At 37.3% G+C, this 27,371-nt stretch overlaps 1 protein-coding gene across 2 annotated transcripts in view; it reads left to right on the top strand.

The window, feature by feature from the left end:
• The window catches only part of kcnh3 (potassium voltage-gated channel, subfamily H (eag-related), member 3), a 605,399-nt gene that overhangs the window by 484,886 nt on the left and 93,142 nt on the right, over positions 1–27,371 (top strand). For both annotated transcript variants that reach the window (XM_039756314.1, XM_039756315.1), the window contains one exon: positions 23,016–23,309. In XM_039756314.1, coding sequence (XP_039612248.1) covers positions 23,016–23,309 — 294 coding nt within the window. The remainder of the gene's footprint in view (positions 1–23,015; positions 23,310–27,371) is intronic.

Here is a 27,371-nt window from a genome sequence, read left to right as displayed (position 1 = left end):
AAACACTTAATGCTTCTGATGAATTTGAAGTTGGCTGCACTTCACTGTGTTAGGCCACTTACTGTCTACTTCATGCTTAGGACTGCAAAATAGCCAAAGCCATGCACTGGAGATTAAGCATACAAAATATTTCATTTTTTTATATTGATATTTGTACATATTTGCGTTCAATCAGTGATTTGTCTTTAACTCGAAATAGTGATGCAGTGTGCAAACAAAGAACAAGAATCATACTACGAAAACAGTAAAAAAAAATATGATCGAAATAAAGGTACTTTAATGGAACAAAAAGAAAACAAAAAGGATATTTTCCTACATTGTGTAAAGCATCTTGTGGTGGTGCATGCTGTAACACATATAAATCTATAAATCTAAGAGGATAGAAAAAAGTGTGTGTTTTTGACTCTGCAGTCAAAAACTGATGGGGAGAACCCCAATCTCAACCCAACCAGAACTACCATCACTAAAACACAGTTTTAGTGTTTTAGCAAAGTCAGTGCAGCCAGTGTTACTGGGAATCATCAAAAGGATTTATTTGTGAGCAGATCGTAAGCCTTATGGAACTAACAGTCTGTGTTACTATTGCCCACTTTCCCAGTGCTTACCCAGTCTAAAAAGTACCTGAACACAGTGCCCGACAACAAGGGCCATTCCATTAATCAGTTTTCTGAATCTGGGTGTCCAGTACATAATAACGTGGAGACCAAACTTACAGCAGCAATCAGTGCAAGTATTAACCTGGGAATCACCCAATAGCATCACTTTGAATTGCAGAAGAAGAAAGTCATGCGAACACAGGGAGAACATGTTCAAGTCAAATAGAAGGAATCAAAATTAGTCCAAATACTGTGCAGGGACAGCCCTACTTACAGCTCCTTTATGACCCCTGACCATATTTTGGACACAGTATCATTTTGGAGCAACATGGAGGCGTAGCATGTAACACTACTGCTTCCCAGCGTCATGTCCTTTCTGTTCATTTTTTACTTTTGTTAATTTCCATTTTTCCTTGTTCTTGATTTTGCTATATTTGTGTTGTCTTTATTATGTGCCTTGTGTTTTGTGGGTGGTCATCTGAATCCATGTGGTTCATTCGTGCATGCTCCCAAACTACTGCTCCAAGAGGTGGGGCCACCTACCAATCAATTCCTTGCAGTTCATGTCAAATGTTCTTGGGAGCTTAGTGAGTGCTTCTTAGTTTAGTCCTGTTCTTTTGTGAATCATTCGGTTTTTTATCATTTTGCTCTTTTTTTTTTTGATTTTGCCAAGTTGTTGTTCATTGGAACTTGTTCACCTTGGATTGCCCTTGCTAGTAACTCCTTTTTGCCTTGTGTGATCTACCAAACTTCATGTATTAACAGAGATGTTTGTGAAATAACACTTTTATAAAAATTCAGCTATTGCCTTTATTACTAGTCTGGGTTTGTTGGTGATATCCCTCTCTAGTGGGCATTATTGGTAAGTTTTAAGGAACATGTGCTTTGGAACTCTTTAGCATTTGGGACTCCAAATTAACAACAAAATTGTAAAAAGTGTCCTTCAATTTAAGTGTTTAAAATCAAAATATTCTTGACTGTAATAGAACACTATGATTTTTCACTCTCTGGTACAGGTCCATAATGGCTATATCCTTGTTCTAGGACTAAAAATAACATCATATTCATAATCACTGATCTTGAAATACTCTTAAACAATACCTCACATGCTTATGTTTGAGATTTGACATTTTTAACCTCCTGGCTGTGGCTCTCTAAGAAGACTAGGACCACTGGTAAAGAATCAAAAGTATTATCATATTGATGATCAGCCACATCAAAATTGCATTAAATGACGCTCCACATGCCTATATTATCAATCACCATTTTTTCAAAGTTTTGTGATAAGGAGTAACTTTGACCCCTCATATCCCATTAGGAGTGAACCCCTAAGGTTGGTTGATGTTACACGTACAACTTCAAGTCCTTTTGATCATTTTTTGCTAAAGACACCTTTTGGTTTACTCTTTGTCATACGGGTATAATTTCTTGCACAAAATATGGTCCAGAAGTTGCCTAAAACAGAGGGGTTTTCAGGTCTAGAGGGCCAAAAATATTGAAACCCAAAAAGGTTTGACCTCTTCTATAAGTAGACATCAAAACAAAATCGAGTGCTATTTTATATGTGGGGGTTCTCTTGTACTGGGGAGCCAGAAAATGACACAAAAAAACTGAAATGAATAATTTGACAAAAAGTCTGTTATTATCTCTTTTAACTTAATAGTACACTTGTATAAATTCTTTAAAAATTGCATTTGCTTTTGGCATAATCAGTAATTACTGAAATGTTTTGGTAAAGTTTACACATTCTTTTCCCTATCTTTCTCTATAGGTGGAGTTGCCTGCTATTAGACAGACATCAAGGCAATTGAAGCACAGTCATTGTAAGAACAGAACAGTACAATATAGAAATAGAATACTGTAATCGCTTAAATTTCAATATGAGAGATGCCGTGCAGGCGGCATGGTGGCATAGTGGTAGCGCTGGGCCTCGCAGTTAGGAGACCTGGGTTCACTTCCCAGGTCCTCCCTACGTGGAGTTTGCATGTTCTCCCCGTGTCTGCGTGTGTTTTCTCCCACAGTCCAAAGACATGCCAGTTAGGTGGATTGGCGATTCTAAATTGGCCCTAGTGTGTGCTTGGTGTTAGTGTGTGTCCTGCGGTGGGTTGGCACCCTGCCCGGGATTGGTTCCTGCCTTGTGCCCTGTGTTGGCTAGGATTGGCTCCAGCAGACCTCCATGACCCTGTGTTTCGGATTCAGCAGGCTGGAAAATGGATGGATGAGATGCCGTGCAAAACAGAAAAACAAAACACATACGAAGTTGCTCATGGTTTGTTTAGGGATTTCCTCATATTTCTTTTTTTTTTTTTAATTTTAGCTTGACATTCTTCTAATTCTAGTTAATAGCCATGGATGAGAAACACCTAAACCATAAAGCAACAACTGGAGTCTCCCTTGTTTCCAAATTAGTCAACAGATTGATAAAAGCTATAGAAGTTTACCTAACAGAGTTATTCATTAGTTTGTTGCACAGCAGACCTGAGCAATTTGTCTGTTAAACTCCTTTCATGACAGCTTGTTATGGGAGTGTCGAGGGCAGCAGTTCCTGAACATGCCATGGAAAGCGCAGCAGTTGACACTATGTGGTTAATTAGCTCTGCACACCCAAGTCTAGAATGCTCTACAATGCTTGCTGATGCTGATTGTGCAAATCTGTGTGGGTCACCTCATTCTTCATTCACCTTTGCCACACTAGAATGTCAAATTAAAGCTTTACTTGAAAACAGCTGCCAGTGATGACACTGGGGGTGTCGGGGGGAAGAATAAAATATGGGAAAGTGCATCAATTTGTAACATATGAAAGATATTAATTGTAACCTACCACCATTCAGTGACATAATGTTGTGTTCTTTAGCCACTTACACGTGAAAAATGTGAGCGCAGAGCGTGGCATAATGAAAGGCTCACTTCTTTAGGAAAGGGAGAGAATTTTAACTTGGTTAACTAAGTATAAGGTTTGCCTTCGGCAATGCTGATAATTATGAAATAATCCTGTAAGGGTTCAACTTTATTTACCTTATCTTTGTCTGTAGGAGGTGGTCTCTGGCTGTTAGACTTATATCATGGTAACTAAAGCACACTTGTTTTAAGAAACAGTATAATATATGGCACTGAGATAGACCTGAAGAAATACACATCCACTGATAATGTCACTATAGACAAGAAGATAAAAGTTTTTCCAAATGCAAACCATGGATGAACAAAGAGGTGAAACATCTTTTGAAAGCATGTAACCAGGCATTTAAATCTGGGGATTCCACAGCCTACAGTGTTCCCAAGTTTAACCTGAAAAAAGATATAAAAAGTCCAAAGACATCTACAGGAAACATATGGAAGATCATTTCCACAGCATGGATACCAGGGATATCTGTAAAAGCATTCGAGCTATTGATGATCATAAATGCAGCCCTATCTCCCCCTTCAGCAGCTCATCAGCTTTTTACATACAGACAGAATGGGCTTCAGAGAGTGCCAGAGAGAAAAGAGGTAAATGCAGCTAGTTTTTAAAGGAAGGTTCAGCCTCTAGTAATTGCTTTGAAGTAATTTCTAGTTACAGAACTTATTACTTCTTTTTGCAGGAAAATAACATTCCATACAATCAAGTCAAACTTATACAACTGAAGAAATAAACACTTCATACAATCAAGTTGATTTAAACAAAACAGAATTCAACCCCCATGGGCAAAAAAAAAACAGAGAAGGGAGAATGTAATATTCTCCAATATAAATGCTTATTCTAAAATTTTATCAAGTAGATCTTGCCATATTTTAAAAATGTTTTGAACAGATCCTCTAAGCAAGAGTTTGATTTTTCCAGTTCCAAGTAGTATATAACATCAATTACCCACTGACTTATAAAAGGAGGGTTGGAATTCTTCCAACTAAACAAGATATGTCTACGTGCTAGTAGTGTGGTATAGGCAATTACAATCAAGTTCTCATACTTCACCTTAAGCCCACCTGGGAGTACACCAAACACAGATGTTAAAGGGTTTGGCGTGATTGTGACACCAAGGTTGTCCGATAAGCATTCAAAGATTTTTGCCCAACATTATGTTACGCTTATTATGTACACTTCCAAAATAGTGAGGCTGGAGCTAAATTGCGTTCATGGGTTGAATCTTTCTTCATAATTCATCCTCTGCAGACCTGGAATGAGCCTAGTCACTATTCTATGAACCTTTTCTAGCACTGCTATGCCCTTTTGGTAGCCTAGAGACCAAAACTGTACGCAGTTCTCCAGATGAGGCTTCACCAGTGTGTTATAAAGCGTGAGGATAACCTCCTTGGACTTGTACTCCACATATTGTGCTAATATAACCTAACATAAACACTAGAAGTTGGCAGTGTCAAGTCCACTATGACTCCTAAAAACCTTCTCATAAAGTATGCTCTCAATTTTCAGACCTCCCATTGCATTTTCAAACCTAACATTTTTACTTCCTATGTGTAATACTTTACATTTACTGACATTAAATTTCATCTGCCACAAATCTGCCCAAGCCTGTATGCGGTTTATGATAAGGTTCCACACACCACAACTCTGTTCTTCCTATGTCTGAGCCAATTCTGTACCCATCTACAAATATCACCCTGAACTCCCACTTCTTTTAGTGTGATGCCCAGTCTCTCCTGTGGCACCTTATCAAATGCTTTCTGAAAGTCAAGATAAATAATATCATATGCTACTCTTTGATCATATACTTTTGTTGTTTCGTCATAGAATTCTAGCATGTTAGTAAAACATGTCCTTCCCCTTCTGCTGACTGTTCAGAAAAATTCTTGTACTTGCCATGTGCTGCTCAATCTTATCCATAATAATTCCTTCCATTAATTTTCCTGTGATACATGTTAAGCTTACTGGCCTATAGTTGCTTGGATTTGTGCAGTCACCCTTTTTATATAACAGAAAGAAACTGCAAAGAAATGAAATAATCTGTCTTCTTAAAAACACATTCAGGGTTTTCCAGAGTATTCCTGCAAAGTCCTCTGAGTATGCATTTGCCTAAGTTTTCATTGGCTAATGATAGGGAGTTAAGATGCCAGCTACAAAATGAGTGTGTAGGGCATAGTGATTCAAGCTAGATAAGAGGGACACAATCCAGGATAACAATAGCATTGTATTTACAAGATTTGATAGTGGGCAATAAATTATTATTGATAGAGAAATAATCCATTCTTGAATAACAATGATGTACTGGTGAGAAGAAGGAATATTCTCTTGACTTCGGATTTAAGAATCTCCATGGGTCTGATAAGTTATGATCCATTACAAACTGTGTGCTTGTCTGCGGTATTAGAAGTTATTGTCATGGCAGTTGAGGATCTGTCCAGGTCTAGATTTAAAATTTGAGTACTCATATTGGGAATTGATGAAAATATGTTTTGTATGAAGTCTCTATCTCCCACATTAGGTTTATATTTACCAAAAATAAATTATGCATCGCCATAACATAGCGTCCTTCAGGATCAGATACTACACCGGATGCTACAAATCAGATTGTTTTATGTATTAAGATTCCAACACCTTTAGCTTTCATTGTATAGCTGAAGTGAAAAAACTTGGCCAATCCAATCTCTATACAATCAAGCTGGTGCTTATTTGTGAAGTGAGTCTTTTTCAGAAATTCTAAAAATACTATTTTAGCATTTAGGCCTGTTAGGTGAGAGACTTTTTTCTCTTTAGATTGTGATTGAGACATTTTACATTCCAGCTTACAAAGTTCACTGTTTGGTCTGAGAGACACTGCTTCTTAGCTTTTGATGACATTTTGTTATCTTAAGTAAAAGTAGTGGTTGTTGTTACGTTGGCACTTACAGCTGTGGGAATAAAAGGGATACATTTGTAGTAACTTGCTCTCTTTGTCTTCTCCTGGCAGGGCACATCCAAACCAAAATAAACCCCCAGCAGCAGTTTGGTAAGGATTAAAATTGAGATATCTTATGATAGTACAGTCCAGATATAAGAAACCTAGGGTATGATGTTAAACAGTCTCCTAAAAAAAAGAGGAAAATTTTTATATGTAATGGCACATCAGTTATTACAGTTACTTAATGGTTACGCAAATACATATATATTTAATTAAATAAATTTCAATACAGTGACTGAAGAAAGTGGCCCAAAAGGAAATAGAATGTATAGTTATGGCAAATGTTACATTAAAGATAAACAAAGTTAGAAGCAGAGCCTTCTTTGCATTACCAAGACACAATATAACTCACATTCCTCTTTTAAAGGATGTTGGAATCAGTCTATTTAGTTATTTTTCTGTATCTTCAAGAGAACTAAAGACATAGAATTGGCCATCGACAGTTACTTTAAGTTTGACTGGAAACAAGAGGGTATACCTGATTTCAACTTTGTATAAACACCATTTAATTTTCTCAGTCTGTGAATGAAGTTGAGTTTCTGCATCCCTGTTAAATCTGCAATCTTCAGAGGACTTGTGTGTCACTAAAAAGCCTAGCAAAAATTGGCAGTGCCCACTTTGTCCTACATTACATAGCTCAGGTGAAATTAGCTAATCTAAATCAAACAAAGGACAATTGTATTGGTTTATATTATACTAGCAAAATATCCACGCTTCACAGCAGAAAAGTACTGTGTTACTGCATCAATAAACAGCTAGTCTTACTCTTTATCTGAGACATCACACACTGCATGCACGGATTTACCTTTCCCAATCCTGCAAAGTCAGTTCACGTGAGCCGCTCAGAGTTCGAAGGTTCTCAGCTGTGCTTGTGCTATCTCGTGTCGATCTTGCATTGTCCACGGCTTTATTTAATGTTAGCTCAGACCTGACACTGAAACGTTTCTCTCGCACTTTTGCTGAGTTTGTGCCAAACACTATTCTATCCCAGACCATGTCATCTTTGTTTGCATAAGCACAGTCCTTCACCAGCAATTTTAACTCCGTTATAAAGTCTCGTTTATACCCTGCATCCTCTCATTAAACTTGTATCTCGCGAATATTGTATTCGTCTTAGGCATGACAAACGCCAGCAGCAGCGTGTCTATGAACCTAATTTAAAGTTAAGCTTTACACCTTGCTTTCCTATTCGTTTGCATAAGCACAGTCCTTCACCAGCAATTTTAACTCCGTTACAGCAATTTTAACTTTGTTACAATGTGTTCAAAAGTCTTGTTTATACCCTGCGTTTTCTCATTAAACATATCTCGCGAATATCGTATTCATCGTAGACATGACAAACGCCACCAGCAGCCTGTCTATGAACTTAATTTAAACTTAAGGTTTACAACGTGCTTTGTTTCCGCAGTAGCTGCACTTATGAATATGCTTGTATGCGTCAATCGCTTCATATTCTTTTGCTGCCTTTTTAATTGTGTAATGCACTTTTTGTTCAGTGCCTTTTGGAGCTCTTCCTTGTTCTCAGGGTACTGCGTTCACAGTCAATTCACGTGAGCTGCTCGGAGTACATACATCGAAGGTTCTCAGCTGTGCTTGTGCTATCATCTCATCTTCATTTGCATAAGCACAGTCCTTCACCCGCGAATATTTAGCGGCAGCGTGTCTATTGGATTGCCGCTGATGGACGGCCTTATATGGGCAGGCACCCAATTACGTGGGAGGCGTGGTGATGAGGGACGAAACTCCGCCTCACACAGCGACTGAGCTACAGGCTATGGCCTATATATGTATATAAGTTGGTTCCAGTTATGACCGTTACGCGTAGAATTGTGAAATGATACCTGCCTAACTTTTGTAAGTAAGCTGTAAGGAATGAGCCTGCCAAATTTCAGCCTTCTACCTACAGGGGAAGTTGGAGAATTAGTTATGAGTCAGTGAGTGAGTGAGTGAGTCAGTCAGTCAGTGAGGGCTTTGCCTTTTATTAGTATAGACTAGCAAAATACCCGTGTTTCACAGCGGAGAAGTAGTGTGTTAAAGAAGTAATGAAAAAGAAAAGGAAATATTTTAAAAATAACGTAACATGATTGTCAATATAATTGTTTTGTCTCTGTTATAAGTGTTGCTGGCACATATATATATATATATATATATATATATATATATATATATATATATATATACACATACATGTGTACATATATACACACACACATATACTATGGGGTGCCAAACAGGCAAATACATTGATTTTATGAATATATAAAGTCAAGCCAGAATATATGAAGTCAAAACTTGAATATATAAGGTCATTCCCGAATATATAATATAAAGTCAAAACTTGAATATATAAAGTCACTGTCGGAATATATAAAGTCAAAACTTGAATATATAAAGTCAGCGTCGGTATACATAAAGTCAAAACTTGCTGTCATACATATATATATATACACATATAAACATATATATACATACACACATATACATATACATATATACATATACATATACATACATATCTACATATATATGTATAAATACATATATATATATACACACATATATATATATATAGACACACATATATACATATATATATATATATATATATATATATATATACACACACACACATATACAGTATATATATATATATATATATATATATATATACAGTGCATCCGGAAAGTATTCACAGCGCATCACTTTTTCCACATTTTGTTGTTACAGCCTTATTCCAAAATAGATTAAATTAATTTTTTTCCTCAGAATTCTACACACAACACCCCATAATGACAAGGTGACAAATGTTTACTTGAGATTTTTGAAAGTTTATTAAAATTAAAAAAATTGAGAAAGCACATGTACATAAGTATTCACAGCCTTTGCCATAAAGCTCAAAACTGAGCTCAGGTGCATCCTGTTTCCCCTGATCATCCTTAAGATGTTTCTGCAGCTTAATTGGAGTCCACCTCTGGTAAATTCAGTTCATTGGACATGATATGGAAAGGCACACACCTGTCTATATAAGGTCCCACAATTGACAGTTCATGTCAGAGCACAAACTAAGCATGAAGTCAAAGGAATTGTCTCTATACCTCCGAGACAGGATTGTCTTGAGGCACAAATCTGGGTAAGTTAACAGAAAAATTTCTGCTGCTTTGAAGGTCCCAATGAGCACTGTGGCCACCATCATCCGTAAATGGAAGAAGTTCAAAACTACCAGGATTCTTCCTAAAGCTGGCCTGCCATCTAAACTGAGCAATCGGGGGAGAAGGGCCTTAGTCAGGGAGGTGACCAAGAACCCGATGGTCATTCTGTCAGAGCTGCAGAGGTCCTCTGCGGAAAGAGGAGAACCTTCCAGAAGGACGACCATCTCTGCAGCAATCCACCAATCAGGCCTGTATGGTAGAGTGGCCAGACTGAAGCCACTCCTTAGTAAAAGGCACATGGCACCCCGCCTGGAGTTTGCCGAAAGGCACCTGAAGTATTCTCAGACCATGAGAAACAAAATTCTCTGGTCTGATGAGACAAAGATTGAACTCTTTGGTGTGGATGCCAGGCGTCACGTTTGGAGGACACCAGTCACCATTCATCACCAGGCCAATACCATCCCTACAGTGAAGCATGGTGGTGGCAGCATCATGCTGTGGGGATGTTTTTCAGCTGCAGGAACTGGGAGACTAGTCAGGATAAAGGGAAAGATGACTGCAGCAATGTACAGAGACATCCTGGATAAAAACCTGCTCCAGAGCACTCCTGACCTCAGACTGGGGCGATGGTTCATCTTTCAGCAGGTCAACGACCCAAAGCACACAGCCAAGATATCAAAGGAGTGGTGCCAGGACAACTCTGTGAATGTCCTTGAGTGGCCCAACCAGAGCCAAGACTTGAATCCGATTGAACATCTCTGGAGAGATCTTAAAATGGCTGTGCACCGACGCTTCCCATCCAAGCTGATGGAGCTTGAGAGGTGCTGCAAAGAGTAAAGGGAAAAACTGGCCAAGGATAGGTGTGCCAAGCTTGTGACTGTAATTGCTGCCAAAGGTGCATCGACAAAGTATTGAGCAAAGGCTGTGAATACTTATGTACATGTGATTTCTCAGTTTTTTTATTTTTAATAAATTTTCAGAAACCTCAAGTAAACTTTTTTCACGTCATTCTGGGGTACTGTGTGTAGAATTCTAAGGAAAAAAATGAATTTAATCCATTTTGGAATAAGGCTGTAACATAAAAAAATGTGAATACTTTCCCGATGCACTGTATATACACATATATATATATATATATATATATATACAAATCTATATATATATATATATATATATAAACATATATATATACATATCTACATATATATACACATACATACAGTATATATACATATCTACATATATATATATATATACTTACACATACATATATATATATATATATATATATATATATATATATATATATATCTGTACTAATAAAAGGCAAAGCCCTCACTGACTCACTCACTCACTCACTCACTCATTCACTCACTGACTCATCACTATTTCTCCAACTTCCCGTGTAGGTAGAAGGCTGAAATTTGGCAGGCTTATTCCTTACAGCTTACTTACAAAAGTTAAGCAGGTTTAATTTCGAAATTCTACACGTAACGGTCATAACGGTCGATAACGGTCAACAACGTCCGCCATGTTGAACTTTCTTATTTACGGCCTTATCTTCACGAAATTTGGTAGGCGGCTTCCCTGCGCTAACCGAAACCGATGTACGTACTTATTTCGATGGTATGATGCCAGTGTCGGCCGCCTTATTGAACTTTCCAACGTCACTAATTCTCCAACTTCCTATATAGGTAGAAGGCTGAAATTTGGCAGGCTCATTCCTTACAGCTTACTTACAAAAGTTAACAGGTTTCATTTCGAAATTCTATGCGGAACGGTCATAACGGTTGACAACGTCCACCATGTTGAACTTTCTTATTTATGGCCCCCTCTTCACGAAATTTGGTAGGCGGCTTCCCTGCGCTAACTGAAACCAATGTACGTACTTATTTCGGTGGTATGGTGCCACTGTCGGCCGCGATATTGAACTTTTCAACGGTGTTTGTTACTTATGGGCCCATCTTCAAGAAATCTGGTACGCAGGTTCCCAACGCTAACTGAATCCTACATACGTACATGTATACGTCCATAGCCTGCAGCTTGGTCACCGTGTGAGGCGGCATTGGGTCCCCCATCCCAACACCTCCCACGTTGTTGGCTCCCTGCCTATATAAGGCCATCCGTCGCTGCGGTCTCAACATTCCCTTCTTGGCTTCGCCACAGGATTCACGTCTCCCTGCTGATAACTACAGCCTTTTTATTTAATCCACGGCTTCTCCGCTGTTTTATTGTTCGTTTATTATGATTACAGATATTGTTTAGGTATTTTAGACTTCCTTCACATTGTTCAGGTACCCATTTCCTTTATCATTCCAACCGTACCCCCATTAACATGTCTATTGAGGTGATCACCATCGATCAAAGAACTCTCACTTACCGAGTGGTTTCCATGCCCGAGATGGCACCTACCTTTTCCATTCTCTGTGTTACATATTGCACGGCCATATCAGGCTCACTCTTGATATCCGGAGGAACATTGTGTCTTATGTAATGAATGACTGGGACAGGTTCAAGGTGTGGAATGATGATGGTACAGGAGATAATTATACTACACAGGAGCACTATAAGAGTGAAATGCTTAAGCCCTTCACCTATGGTTCTGCATGTGAGTTGATGGCTGCCGCTGAATTGTTCGGTTGTCGCTTTCAAGTGTACCGAAATGGCCAAATATTTTACACCTTTCGACAATTTCCAGTGCCTTTTAAACATCTTAGACTCACAGGTGACAATTTCAGTAGTGGACACTTTGATGTTTATGAATGTTTAAACTCTCAAAAGCTGGATGTGAAGTTATCGATGAAACCGGTTGTATACTTACAACGCTTGACAGATGCCGAATGTCACTTCAACACAAGTCCTGCAAATACTGTCGTAATTGAAACAAACCATGAAATTCAAACCGATTATGACAGCAGCAATCCATGCTGTTAGATTTGAAACAAGATTAGTTTTCACATGGCCAACTGTACGTTGCATGCTCAAGAGTAAGCTCAGCGCACAACTTGGTCATATTACAACCGGAGGGCCGAACTAACAATGTGGTATACAAAGAGATCCTTTACAAATAATTATTGGTATATTTTCCCTCAGTTTAAAAAGGTTTAATTTTCTTCTTAATAAAAATTTTAAGGCAGTACTTCGCTGCTGCGAAGTGTGGGTATTTTGCTAGTATATATATGTGTATATATGTGTGTGTGTGTGTGTGTGTGTGTGTGTGTGTGTTATGAGGGGCCGTTCAGGAAAAAAAGATTGGTTCGTAAATATATACATTGGTTCAGATATAAATTTATATATTGGTTCAGATACATTGGTTTGAATATACAGTATACATTGGTTTTAATACATCCGTTCAGATATATATTTCGGTTCAGATATATACATTGGTTGGGATATATTGGTTGAGATATATACATCGGTTTCAATACATCCGGACAGATATATACATTGGTTGAGATATATATAAATTGGTTTGCATAGATCCATTCTGATATATATATATATATATTGGTTGAGATACAGCCGTTCAGATATATACATTGGTTTGAATACATCCATTCAAATATATACTGTAGCATTCTGTTCTTTATTGTAGAGTTCTGTTCTGCAGTTTGTGTTCTGTGATTTACATCCCTCTCAGTTATTTATTCTGTTGTCCCTGTTATTTCTGATGGACTGTAATAGAGTGGAAGGTAAAGGAGGTTCGGAGGGATGGGGGGTGGAGCCGAGGTGGGGGCGCTGTGAAAAGGAGGAGTGGAGGACGATCTTGTCGCCCCTAGCTAAGAGAGTTTGTTTTTTTGGATTGCTGTCTGTTCAGCGTGGTTGTGGCCAACAGCAACCATTTTTTTGTTTGTGTTTAATAAAGAGGGAACTAACCAAGTGACCGTCTCGGATCGTCATTACGTCTGGAAGACGCTACAATACATTGGTTGAGATATATATATTGGTTGATATACATTGGTTTATATATATATTGGTTAAAATAGATTGGTTTAGATATATGCATCGGTTCAGATACATCCGTTCTGATATATATATTGGTTCAGATAGATCCGTTCAGATATATACATTGGTTGGGATTTATGGGCAGGCACAACGCGGCCACCTATGTTTAGCATCTCCCTTTCGCTTTATCATTGCTTCAACACTGTTGTAATTATTGTGCACATTTTATACAAGTAGCATATGCCTGTCTGTCACGTTTTGTTTCGTAAGCCCTCTTGGTTGGGGGTCCTCGATTTCAAATCACTTTTTTTCCTTTCATTATTTAAAACACTCGCACAGATACCCGCCTCTTCGCCTCGCTCCGTCCCACCCCGGCTCATTGTACCCGCCTCACTCACTCCCTCTTTTCCCACCCATGACAGATTCTTCTCAAAAGCAGAGTTACCAGAAAGCATTAATCGCAACTACAGTACGTCCCATTTTTTCAACTCCTGAGACGCTGGTTTATCATTGGTGGAAAGCCGCCCGGTGATATCTGTTATTCCGTATTAGCAGCATTTCATTAAAGGGCGATCTGCTTCGGCAAGGAACTTAGTCCGTTTTGCTGAAAGGATGTTATGGAGGAAAACACTGGAGTGCTCTTGTTTCTTTAAATATTGATCAGGAATCAAAATGACCAGAATATTCCCGCTTCACAAATAACTGATGTTTAACTGTTTTTATAGTAAAACTAACAAAACCACACACAAGCACGTATACGCTCACACACACACTCACACTCACGAATCGTGGGTCGCACGTACTACTGATTAAGCGTATCTGTCAAGGGCGATTATTTTTTCACCCCATAAAACAGATTCTTCTCAAAAGCTGAGTTACCAGGAAGCATTGATAGCATCCGCAGTACCTCCCATTTTTTCACCTCAACAGATGCTGGTTTATCACTGAACGAAAGCCGCCCGGTGATTTCTGTTATTCCGTATTGGCAGCATTTCATTAAAGGGCGATCTGTTTCAGCAAGGAACTTAGTCCTGTTTGCTGAAAGGATGTTATGGAGGAAAACACTGGAATAGCGCTCTTTCTTCTGAATGTTTATCAGTGACCAGGGACCAGAATTATCAGAATATTCCTGCTTCACAAATAACTGATGTCTGTTTTTATTGTAAAACTGAGAAAACCACACACACACGTACACAACACAAACACTCAAACTCACAAATCGTGGGTCGCACACACTACTGATTAAGTGTATCTGTCATGGACGATCATTTTTTTACCCAATAAAACTTTAGTTCGTCAAAGTTTGAAAGTAGAGCGGTGATTTCTATTATTCCTTATTGGCAGCATTTAATTTAAAGATGATTCACGTCAAAAAGGTGAAAGAGTCTCTTATTTTGACAGGACGATCTTTTTTTAGGCTTAAGCATTTTTGATTGACTTGCAAAAGAAAATAGTTATTACTTGCCTCTTTGCTTCAAATTGGCTTTTTAAAAAATCTTTTTGATATAATTTGTTTATGACAGTATCAAATAACAAAAGTGGTGCTCAAAATTATAATGCGCGTATCTAACAGGAAGAGGTGGTGGTAAGAGTAAGATTGCTGACTCACAGTAAAATGATCACTGGTTTGTGTCCGAGGGGCTTCCTTTCTGTTATTTTATTTATTTATTTTTACAAATTGCTTTGAGTAGTAAGAAAGGCGCTATAAAAACGTAAGTAATTAATAACAATAATATTATTATTATTATTATTATTATTATTATTATTATTATTATTATACGTGTGAATGCGTGATCAAATTCAGCCGCTGCGTAGTGGGGTATGAACAGGGACAATACCACGAGTTCCTTGAAATAATCACACAGCAAGGTTCACACGCAATACAAACGTAATGTGTATATTATTGAAGTAAAGGTTCATATAAATTAATTATATACAACTTTTTAACAAGTTGAGAGATGTCAACTGGTTAAAATGCACGAAATTATACATGTATTGCTTTATAGTCCACACATAGTGTATGTATATTATTAAAATAATGATATAAAAATCATATAAAAATGGTATTGAATTTTATGTCAAATTTCTTCAAAGAAGTGTCCACTGGTCGGGACGCTCGTTTTCCATGGCTGCTGTAAAGCCGTAAAATGTGTGCCCTCTGACTGCTGATTATAGAATGAACACCGGAGAGGTAAAAATATGTAAAATTGATTTTAAAAGGTTGTAGGTATAGTTTTCTATATAATCTTCTCCACTATGTGTCTGCATCCTATCCCCTACAGGGAACACTCATTTCCATAGCTTGAGCAGATCCATGGGCTTGTGTGCACCCTGTCTGCTGCTTTCAAAATGAACCCTGGATAACTAATATTATCTAAAATCCATGGTAAAAGATTGATGAAAGTCTTCTACATCACTTTCAAGTCTACTGTGTCCCATTGTCCTCTCCACTCAAAGGGACACTCACTTCTACAGCTGAGCTTTTGCGTCAGAGTTGTGAGCCCCAACTGTTGATTGCAGAATGAACATTAGACAATTGTTATTGGATTGGCTGTTTTTTTCATTATATTAATATTAATTTATTTATTCATTCAGCCTCTGTTAAAAAAGAAGCACATTTCCCTTAGAGGACAAGTAAAGTTCTATCTATCTATCTGAAATATATGAGACTTGGAAAAATTAATATTATTTGTCAAATGAAGTACCAAATATCCTCTGATACACATTTGTAGGACAAGTCAATTAAAGAGTCTGACAAACAGCAACTGAGATATTAAAACATTTTATTGAATCTGTTCTGACAATTATAGTCTTTTAATTAAAATAATGATTATAATTATCAGAAAACGTAGCCATTTTAATGTCAGCATAAAACCAGGCCAGTATCATCTTTGTGAAATAATTTCAGCAGTTTTATAAATTCCAGAATGTACACCGATAGCACTGGCATGAACTTCCTTACAAGTATCCTTTGTTTCCTAAACTCAACAAATAACTTTGATATTCTTCCTATTGCCCTGCTTGTCTTTTTTGACAATAGTAAAGGTCATCCCCTTGAAAAAATAATATTCATGCAGCAATTAATAATATGGTTATAATGTAAAACACTTCAAACAAACCTGCAAAATGTACCTTTTCTTTGTTTAAGTTGACTTCTTCAATGGATCTAACACTTACAACATGGGACACTACAAAACACATACACAAATATCTTTTAGTATTGTTTTAATATAGACTTGAAAATTATTAGTATCTGTCCTTTATCCAAATCACCCATTTACAAAAAAGATTTACAGGCTTGGGCCAGAAGACAAAAAATGAGACGGAAAGAAATGCTAATCTAGTGCTTGCCACACTGATGCTCGCTCATACTACTACAATTTAAAAGTGCCACCCAACCTGATGCCAACTCTTTCAGATGGGTAGTGAAACCCAGAAAATGTATTAATGGATACAGGAAAAAAGTTCAAAGACTTATTCTGACAGTGACCAAGTTGGGGATTGTTGATCTGTGAAGTGGCAGTAAAAATCAAAAAAAATTTAAAAACCTGATTCCAAAATATATCAAGAAACCTCAAAAGGTATATAATGATTAATTTATGAAAACTCCATAGAATACTTTCTAATACATGTTTTTCCTTCAACAGTCATGCTAATGTCAGAATTTGTGTGTTTTATCACCTATACTTTGTGCACATATTGAAGCTGTTTTATGGAAAACGCAAGCACACAAGTAAATAATTGTCAGCGGTTACAATTTAAACATATATTTACAGTATATACTGTATCCTGAAATGCCAAATTAGAAATGAGAAGATGATGAAAAGTTATTTTTTGCTTAATATACTTTAAACAAACTGATCACAAAATTTCCTAATCAGTTTGACATTTTTGGTACCCTAGAGTGGCACATATCTTGGAAGAAGTCCTATCAGGTTTATTTGGATTTTAAAAAACCTAAATAATAATAATAATATCTTACATTTATATAGCATTTTTCTGGCTACTCACAGCGATTTTCATAGACATACTTAAAAAAGACAGTGTAAGCGCTTGATTTTTTTTTTTTAATTAGTGGATGAGTAAGGACACAGTAGACAAAAAAGTGATATAGAAGACTTCCTTCAATCTCTTTAAATAAACTGTGGACAGTTTTGTAATTCCAGTATTAATTTACAAGCAGAAGCCAGGGGGCACACATTTCTACGGCATAGACCAAGCTGTGGAAATAAGTTTCTCCTCTGCTAGAAGGGATTAAGAGACACACTCGATATGAAAGTGCTATAAAAGACTGTCTGATAGGCTTATTAAAGAAACTGTGCACAATTTTAACTGCCTGGTGTTCATTTTGTAATGGACCACTGCAGATGAGGAATGCCAAAGACTGCTAAAAGTTTTTTAGATACATTTCATGAGTTTTAATCTCCAATGAAAAACGGTGCACAGAACTCCTATGTGTTTTATAGGATAATTGCACCTGCTGTGAAAATGAGATTCCTCTCCAATGTACAGGGGTGAAAGGGTGGGTGTGATAGGAAATTTATTTATTTATTTATATAGAACTATATTTCATTCCAATAGTTTTAATGACTCACATGGCGAAGGTGAAATTTGAGTTCAACAACAAAACCTTTCCCGTGGATTTTTTTCCCCTTTTTTATTCCCAGGAAAAACCACCTGTGTAAATGTTTAAGAGCAAGCTGTCACTTATAGCATGACAATGTATTGCTACATTTATTTTAACGAGCTGTCTTTTAAATGTCTTTGTAAAGTGATACTGGGTGTCGAGCAATGTATTATTATTACTGATATTTTACTAAATCTTACTATCCACGTTTCTTTGTTGATGAGCCCCGTTGAAGAATGTTTTGTTAACAGAACAGTAAACACGCCAAACGACTGAAAACACAATTGACGACTGGTATTTTTCAATATTATTTTAACAAAGTTTACTGTCCGCCCTCAATCACTGAGCACCCCGGTAAAACATCAATAGCGTTTAATATATCCCTGCAGCCTTAGAACGCAGACATCAGGACATCGCTGCGCGTGCATGTTTACTAACAGATGTGACAGCATTTTGCACGGAGCACGAGTTAAAACAAATTGATTAAGATCAGCGATTTTCAAGGGTTCACATGTTTGCCGTAAGATTTTTTAAAGCAAACTAATTAAACACTTCTTTGAAGAAATTTGACACAAAATAAGTCTACGACGCAGATTCTATACCATTTTATATGATTTTTATATCATTATTTTAATAATATACATACACTATGTGTGGACTATAAAGCAATACATGTATAATTTCTTGCATTTTAACCAGTTGACATCACTCAACTTGTTAAAAAGTTGTATATAATTAATTTATATGAACCTTTACTTCAATAATATACACATTACGTTTATATTGCGTGTGCACCTTGCTGTGTGATTATTTCAATGAACTCGTGGTATTCTCCCTATTCATACCCCACTACACAGCGGCTGAATTTGATCATGCATTCACACGTATAATAATAATAATAATATAATAATAATAATAATATTACTACTATTATTATTATCTATATATATAATTCACTAAGGCAAGACAACCATGGAAAGCATGCCGGAAGGGGCGTGGATTCACTAAGCCCGACAAGTGAGACACCTATGGAGCACGCAGGAAGGAGCCACGCCCACCAACTCCAAGACCATTGGATACGACGACAACTCACAGAGCCATACCCATCAACTCGGACACGACGACACAGAAAAACCACTGTCATTTATATTCGTCTGTCGTAGAGGTCACATGCAGCTCCGACCCACGTTGACTGTTAATAGAGGCATGTTTCTCGCGGAGGTGAATCGCCATATGCAGCGTGTAAAACTGTTTGCGAGGGGTATCCCATGGGATCCTTAAAACGTTCCTTTACAACTGAGGTTAAACACAATGAAGTAAGCAGTCTTTAAAAAATGAGTTTTCGGTTACGACGCACGACCGCGTGCACTATAGCAAACTGTTTTACACGCTACATACAGCAATTCGCTTCAGCGACAAACATGTGTCTTCTTAGATACTCCTGCACTTTGTACACACCCCCCTCCCACCGTGGTCGGGTGTTTTGGTGGATTATATATAGAAAGGTAGTCAAAACCGCACAGAGCAATGAAAAGTCTACGTGAGTCACAGGTATGCGCTTTTTAAAGAGGCTCAGGTTATGCAATATTATAACTGTATCACAAGTTTACAGTGAGGTGATTGTACTAAGAAGCACAAACAGTTCTACAAGGAGCACTTGATTGACTGATTGAGTGCGTTTATAGTTCTTGGGATGAAACTGTTTCTGAACCACAAGGTCCGTACAGGAAAGACTCTGAAGCATTTGCCGTGTGAGAGCAGTTTAAATAGGCAGCATGGCTGAGACAGCGTGTGCTTGATGCTGTATACTGATAATTCTCTTTCCAGTCAGCTGCTGTAGAGCTGTAATTCCACACTCAGATACAGTGATATAAATACTCTGAGTGGTGCAGTGAGAGTAATATGGAAGAAGATGATTTGTTGTGGCAAACCCTAACGGGAGCAGCTAAAAGAAGAAGAAGGTGCAGTGAGAATAACAACAAAGCAGCTATGGTATTTGGAAAAGTTTGGCTATTCCGTGGACCATTATATTGTTACAGGTTAATTTCAATCAGATGCCTTAAACTAATAAACAATATGCAGTTAATTTCAGTGTATAAGATAAAGCCGCATCAGGGATGTGGATCCAAAAAAGAAAGGGAAACCACACTGGAACAAAAGCACTGCTTTGACTCTGGGTGCCGGCAGTTTGCCAAACCGAGCAGAGAACTTGCATACACCAGGGTTTGAGGAAAATCTGCGTGGCTTTACTCCAAGTTTAGGTTTTATACATCATGATTTGAGCGTAGATATGGGAGTATGCAACATTTTTGTGTGTACACACTGTTCATACATGAGGCCCCTGAAGTGTGAAAACTATAAGGTAGAATTTACCATAAATAATGTACATTTACATAGGCCATGATAGAAAGGCACATCTCCCATGCAACTGAACTGCCATTTTTTATTTTCATTAGTGCTGAGCCAAACTAGCTACACTTCACACTTCTCTATATCATTCACTTAATTGTGCCTCATTTTTGGTTTCCAGAAGAGAGTTGCTATTTAAGTCTTAAATTAAGTAGGTGACATAGCTTGCTCTTAAAGCTGTCTTGTAAGATTCAAGTGTTTGGTGATTCTCTCTGTTTTGAGTAACTAACACATGTCCATCAGATCTCACTGCAATACCTGTGTAGCTCTTGCCAGTTTTCTGGCAATTTGCTTACCGATTATGCAACAACCTTGCTAGTACCTAAACACATCAATGGAACGTTGAGTTCTTGTTTTCTTTACAGAATTAACTGAAATCCAGAGCTTCTGACAATGGCTGCCCACCTCCACCCGCAGCTGTGAGGTTTTGCATTGAAGTTGCAGTGGTAATAGGGTTAAATCACAAGAAACAGACGAAACGCAAATTGAGTTTGTTCCTCTATGCATATCCCTTTTCATTGCAGCACAGACATTGCTCATTTTTTAATTGCACATTGCAATGACAACATTAATCACATCTGTCAGCCAACTATTTTCACTGCACACAAGCTAAGCAATATGCTTGGCAAAATAAACAGTCTCATTCAAATGCAGTGCTCCGGGACTTGACAGACAAAATAAATTGTGAGGTCTAAATTCACAGTTTCTGAGTCTACCAGGTACATTTTTCAATATGCATATGTGCTGCCTATCGTATAAAGATAACAAAGTAGCATTAGAAATAAGACGTTATTCTTTTCCTTTCATCTTTTCCTAATGAGTATGTGGTAACATTAGATACTCAAAAATAAATGTTTTGTTATGAGTCAGGAAGGAATACATTCTGATTTTTTAAAGTAATCTGTTTGACTTGCTTACAGTTATTCAATGTTTTTTGGGCTTTCACTGTGTAAACATGCCAAGGATACATGATAGTATTTAAATATATTTTCTTCACAATCATATGACTTTCAGGTGATAGAGGGCTTTTTGTACAGGTGAATCAACAAATAATTTGAAGTCAAAAATATAGAAACATTTTGGAAAAGTTAATAAACACTATTGCATTTTTGTCTTGCTTGTAATATTTTGATACTACAAATTTTGGATTCTCTTCACCTCATGGATACATGGGTATAAATCTTCTCAATCTCCATACTACAAATAGTAATCACTTTATTAGTCTAAGTATACCATGGGTGACATTGGGTTCTTGTTTTATTTTTTGTAAAAAGAAGGGAAATTAAATTGAGATAAGTTAAATAAGGTCCATGCTATGGGCTCACTCTTCCAAGGGGTTTTATTAGTTTACGTGGCTCTTATAATCATTAAAATTTTCCTTGCTGAATTCTAATACTTTAAAAAATCAGAGCATGGTTGCTTAAATTTAGTACCTAATAACTAGAAAGAATGAAAAAGAAAAAAAAAAAAAAAACAATTTTGTGAATTCTGTGAGATGTGGAATGATAACTTCCAGTCCTATCACCTACTGTAGAAGAGTAATAAGACTCTTGAGCCATACATGCTCATTATCATACCTAATATAGCACAACTATTCTCACAATACATTTTACACAGGCTAAAACAAAAAGAGTGCCGTGTGCAGTCTGCTCAAGACAAGCAGGCCAGAAAAATGTATTCATGATAAACTTTATGAATGAAACACTGAAATTAACACTCAGTGTTTGTTGTCAACACTTTTTCATGTCTTCATTTCATGTACGGCCAGTAATTGTTATATTTTTTGGAAATGAAGCCATGCAAAACAGTGTTATTTATATGAGAAAAGGTAAACATTTGTATTGTTCAGCTTTGCATGTCTTGTGACCTTCAGCCTTTTCTCAATTTTACTGTAAGACTGTAATTAAGCAATCTGTTACTAATTATCTATGCTTGGATTTGATATGACCAAAGCTCAAGTTTCTAGCGTATCATGTTCTCTTATTCATCTCTTGCTTCCCATTTTATCTAAATTTGTCTTTGTTAGGTCACTAAGATTAATAATTGCCCCTGTAAATGAGTTTGCTTTTCCAATCCTGACCTCTGCAATGCAGTTTTTAGCTTCCTTTGTTCACCTAATACTGAGAATAAGTCCTCGCACTCACTCTGTACCTTTGTTGCTTTATGAAGAAAACCACAAAGAAATGAGCAGCAACTTACCTAACTTGTGAAATGGGCTTATTTGGTGGGTGGTGGTGTGTTCAATGTTGAATAGACCTGTATGTAAGAACTTGACAGGACGTTGTATCCAGGATGTTGTAACATTAACCAAGAACTTGAACATGAAGTTACAAATTATCCTGGTTTCAATTTAGGGTGACACCCTAGTTACTTTAATACCATTTTGTTTCATAGTTTTTCTGTTTTTTTTTTTTTTTAGGTTGGCTTCATGAATTAGGGAAACGATTGGGATCTCCTTATGAGCCAGAAAATGCTACAGTGGGTGTAACTTCAAGAAATCCATTAGGAGCAGATGTGCAAAACAGAACTGTACAAAACTCCAGCCAGTGGAACATCTCAAGAACTGAGCTTATTGGTGGGCCAACAATTCGTAGCTCCTATGTGACATCACTGTACTTTGCTCTCAGCAGCTTGACCAGTGTTGGTTTTGGAAATGTTTCTGCCAACACAGATGCAGAGAAGATCTTCTCAATCTGCACGATGCTCATTGGAGGTAAGACAGAGCAGCATTTCAATTTGTTCTAAACTGAAATATTTCCAAACTAAATTCATAATTCAGTACTTGGAAGACACATGCCAAATGCTGTCAGATGTGGAGTTTTCATGATAATTCTCCTTCTTTCTCAATCTTTTGAAGTTGCTCTTGGTAAAGCATGAAACAATAAACTTTCAACCTGTTACTAAGTAGTAAACTTGTTGATATCTGTGGTGTTTATAACAGTGAGGAAAATAATTGTTTTAGTATCTTAACATGAAGTTTCTGTTTTGTTTAATTATTGCTTATCACGTACACTGTTTAGTTAGAAAATACCAAATAAAATAGCTATCTAGTGTTATGGCTTAGAATCCATAATATGTGCTATTTAACTATTGTTAGATAGTACTGTATTTTCCAGCCAATACAATGTAAAGTATTGTTAACAATATGTAAATATGGATTAAAAAGTATACTAAATTGATGTTAATAGTCAACAGAAGAAATGTTTGGCTGTGGCAACAAAAAGACACTTTTTTCAGTGCTGCTGCTTTATATTTTCAAAGTTTGAATCTGTAAGGGTTACTTTTTGTAAGGTAGTGACATACTTACTGTTTGCCTATGGGTTGCCTCTGTGCATGCAGATTTCTTCCCAAATCCCCTTGTCTGTCTGCTTAGTGGATGTTTTCTGTAGCAGACTGATATCCCACCCAGTACTGGTTCACACCTTTTGATCAATGCTGACTCTTAACTGCCACCCAATGTCTGCCTTACCTCCTCCCTGAACTCCACCTTAATGACTTCCTTTTTCAACTTCTACCATTTGATCATTGTCTCTGCCTTTACTCTCTTCCTCTTCTTGATCTCTATGTCATCCTACAATCCACCATCCTATGCTGCCTAACTATGCTTTCCCCTGCCACTACTTTGTTGTCTCCAATCTCCTTCAGACTGAGTCTCCTCCATAGGATATAATCCAACTGTGTGGATTTTCCTCCACTCTTGTACATCACCCAGAATTCCTCCCTCTTCTTAAAATATGTATTTAACACAGCCATGTCCATCCTTTTCACAAACTCCACTACCATCTGACCTTTTGCATTTCTCTGCTTCACACCATACCTGCCCATCATTTCCTCATCCCCTCTGTTCCCTTCACCAACATGTCCCTTGAAATCTGTTCCAATCACCATTCTCTCCCTTGGGTACACTCTCCACCACTTCACCACTTCATCCAGCTCACTCCAGAAATGTTCTTTCTCATCCATCACACACCCAACCTGTGGGGCACATCATGCAGCAAAACCATTTATCATCACACCTTCAATTTCCAGCTTCATAATTATCACTCTGTCCAACAGTCTTCCCACCTCCAAAACACTCTTGACCTCCTATTCCTTTGGGATAACCCCTACTCCACTTCTCCTACCATCCACACCATTGTAGAAAAATCTGAACCCGCCTCCAATACACCTGGCCTTACTCCCTTTCAATCTGGTCTCTTGCACAGACAATATTTCAGCCTTCCTTCTCTCCATCATATCGGCTAACTCTCTCCCTTTACCAATCATACCTCTCATCCTGCCTCTGTATAAACCTCCCCACTCTTCTTCTCCTTATTCAGCCAACAGTAGCACAATTTCCACCAGCTCCCTATTGGATAACAGTACTGGTGGTGGATGTTGTTAACTCGGGCCTTGACCCTCCCTATTTATCTGGGCTTGGTACCGGCACGAAGAAACACACTGGCATGTGCATCCCCCCGTGGCTGGATTGTGTTAAATATATGTTTAATTTTATATAATGTTCTTTCTATAAGATGAGAGTTACTTCTTCACAAAATTGTGCCACATGCCTTAATTTCCATTGGGAGACACAGACAGCAGACAAAAAGAACCAATCACTTTTTCCTTAATTTCTGCTCCTCCACATGCATTGCATCAGTGATTTTCCAATTCTTACTAATCATTTCAGAGCTGCTGCATATTGGTAGTGATATGAATATTTATCCAATCACAAGCATGAATTTATCACTGGTCTTCAATTTGGAAGAGCAGGGTAGAGAGAGGTTTAAATGGGCTCTTGATCAGAGTTGACTCTTTTGGGAAAAATGATGTAAACCTCAGCTGGGCCATCCTAAATATGCCTAGTAAATTTCATTCAATTGAGACATTGAATTTGAACATAAATTATGAGAAAATGCTAGCAGATACCCCCCAACACACACACACCAGGGTTTTTTTTTTGTACATGAACAGCATGAACTTGACTAAACTGTGTCCAATGCTGTCTTTCCAGTTAGTAAACAAATGTTAAGAGCATAGAATATTTACCTTAACCATCTTTAGATCCTGCATTGTGCTGCTAAACCTCTTGTTTTCTGGCACACGTTTAAAAATACTTAGCTTCAGGTCTTTAAACAAAATAATGTATATATATTTGGCAGACACTCCCACTTTCTAGGGTAATGCAATAAGGAATGCATTAATAAATTCCTTGTCGGGTGCAGAATACTCACATATTCCAGCTAAGACACTTCTCATGCTAATGACTTTGTGTTATGTGAAACAAAAATGACAGAACTTGAACATGTCTCCAAAACCTGAAAATGTGGAAACATGTGAACATCAATTATTAATAAGCTATCAAAGTCTGAGTTGTCAGCATAGACTTATAAAAGTAAATGCCACTTTAGAGGGAAAAGAATTAATAAAATATATAGGATTTATCTGTGTTTTTTATGTGTCGAAACATTGTACATCCCTACTACAGAAAGTCAAATTAAATAACACTGCCACTGAAATAAAAACCCTGCTGAGCTCAAATTATTACCTTAAATTAATGCTTTAATGGGTGCTGGTGGCACAAATGCAAATGTCACATCCCTTTCAACTGCACAACCATCCCAGTATATGGGCTCTGAAAACCTGATGAGAAAACAGCTGGCTCAGTATGAAAAAAAGCAGAAAATACAAAAATATTCCATACTCAAGACAACTTGAGGAACTTCACTGGCTGTGGAAATTCTCATCTGGGTTTCATGCTATAGTAGAGTCTATCACAGAGGTGAGGACATTTTGTCCCAGTGTGGCTGCAATCCTGTAATATGGCACATTCTGCTTTTCAAATAGGCCTCTGCATCTGATTCATTGCTACTTGCATGTTCTATTTTTGAGTTGGGTTGTTGTCAGTGTGATTAGTTAGGCTTCTGAAGATTTACTCTTAAGAGGCCTTGTGGCCTACAATGAGCTCAAGAAAGATGGTGGAGAAAGTTTGTAAAACAAGTTTGGTCCCTGAGAAATGCTATCATTCATTGCAACTGTCTCTGTGTTATGAAGTGTGTTTTAAAAATGCACTTAATGGCAGAATCCAGCTGTGAATTAAAATGCTCCTAATTGGTGCTTCAAATTTATAGGAATTTTAAACACAGTACATTCTATTCTACAGCTATTTATTTTCATATTAATTTATATCTCACAGCAAAACAAATACTGAAATTTAAGATTCTATTACTTTTTGTTTTTTTTTGCCTTTTCTTGTTTGCAAGTATTGCTTTTCAATGTTACTTAACCCGTTAAGGTCCAAACCATTTTTTACTGCCTTTCAGTGTTTTTAAACTCTGTCTACTAATTTCAGGAAACTGGAATTTTATACCAAGTGTGTTATATCATTTTTTTCAGCAGGCATTGTACTCTAAAATGACTAGTAGAGCCATGGTTACAGGTTAGCTTTAAAAAACAAATTTTGACAGGTTCAACAGTTTTTGGAAAATGAAATTGGAAAGACAAGCTTTCGGCCTGTTTTTCAACATGAGTCAACATTCTACACTCAAAACACAATGCATTGTATACATTTATATCTAGCATCAGAAAATCTGAAAATTATTTACATGTCCCATTCTACAAAACAGTTACTGTCCAGAATCCAGTTCCACTGCCAAGCAGTTTTCTGCCTGCAATTCACATATTTCCTTCTCCCATATGTGGTCTTTGCCCTTAGACCAGTAATGGATGACGCTGCAGCAGCCACATGAGCAGAGTGGGCCTGAATGGGAGGAATCTGCAGAGACACACCAAACCA

This window comes from Polypterus senegalus, chromosome 6 (assembly GCF_016835505.1).
Source record: "Polypterus senegalus isolate Bchr_013 chromosome 6, ASM1683550v1, whole genome shotgun sequence".
In the NCBI taxonomy this organism is placed as follows: domain Eukaryota; kingdom Metazoa; phylum Chordata; class Cladistia; order Polypteriformes; family Polypteridae; genus Polypterus; species Polypterus senegalus.
This window is presented reverse-complemented; position numbering and strand designations above follow the sequence as displayed.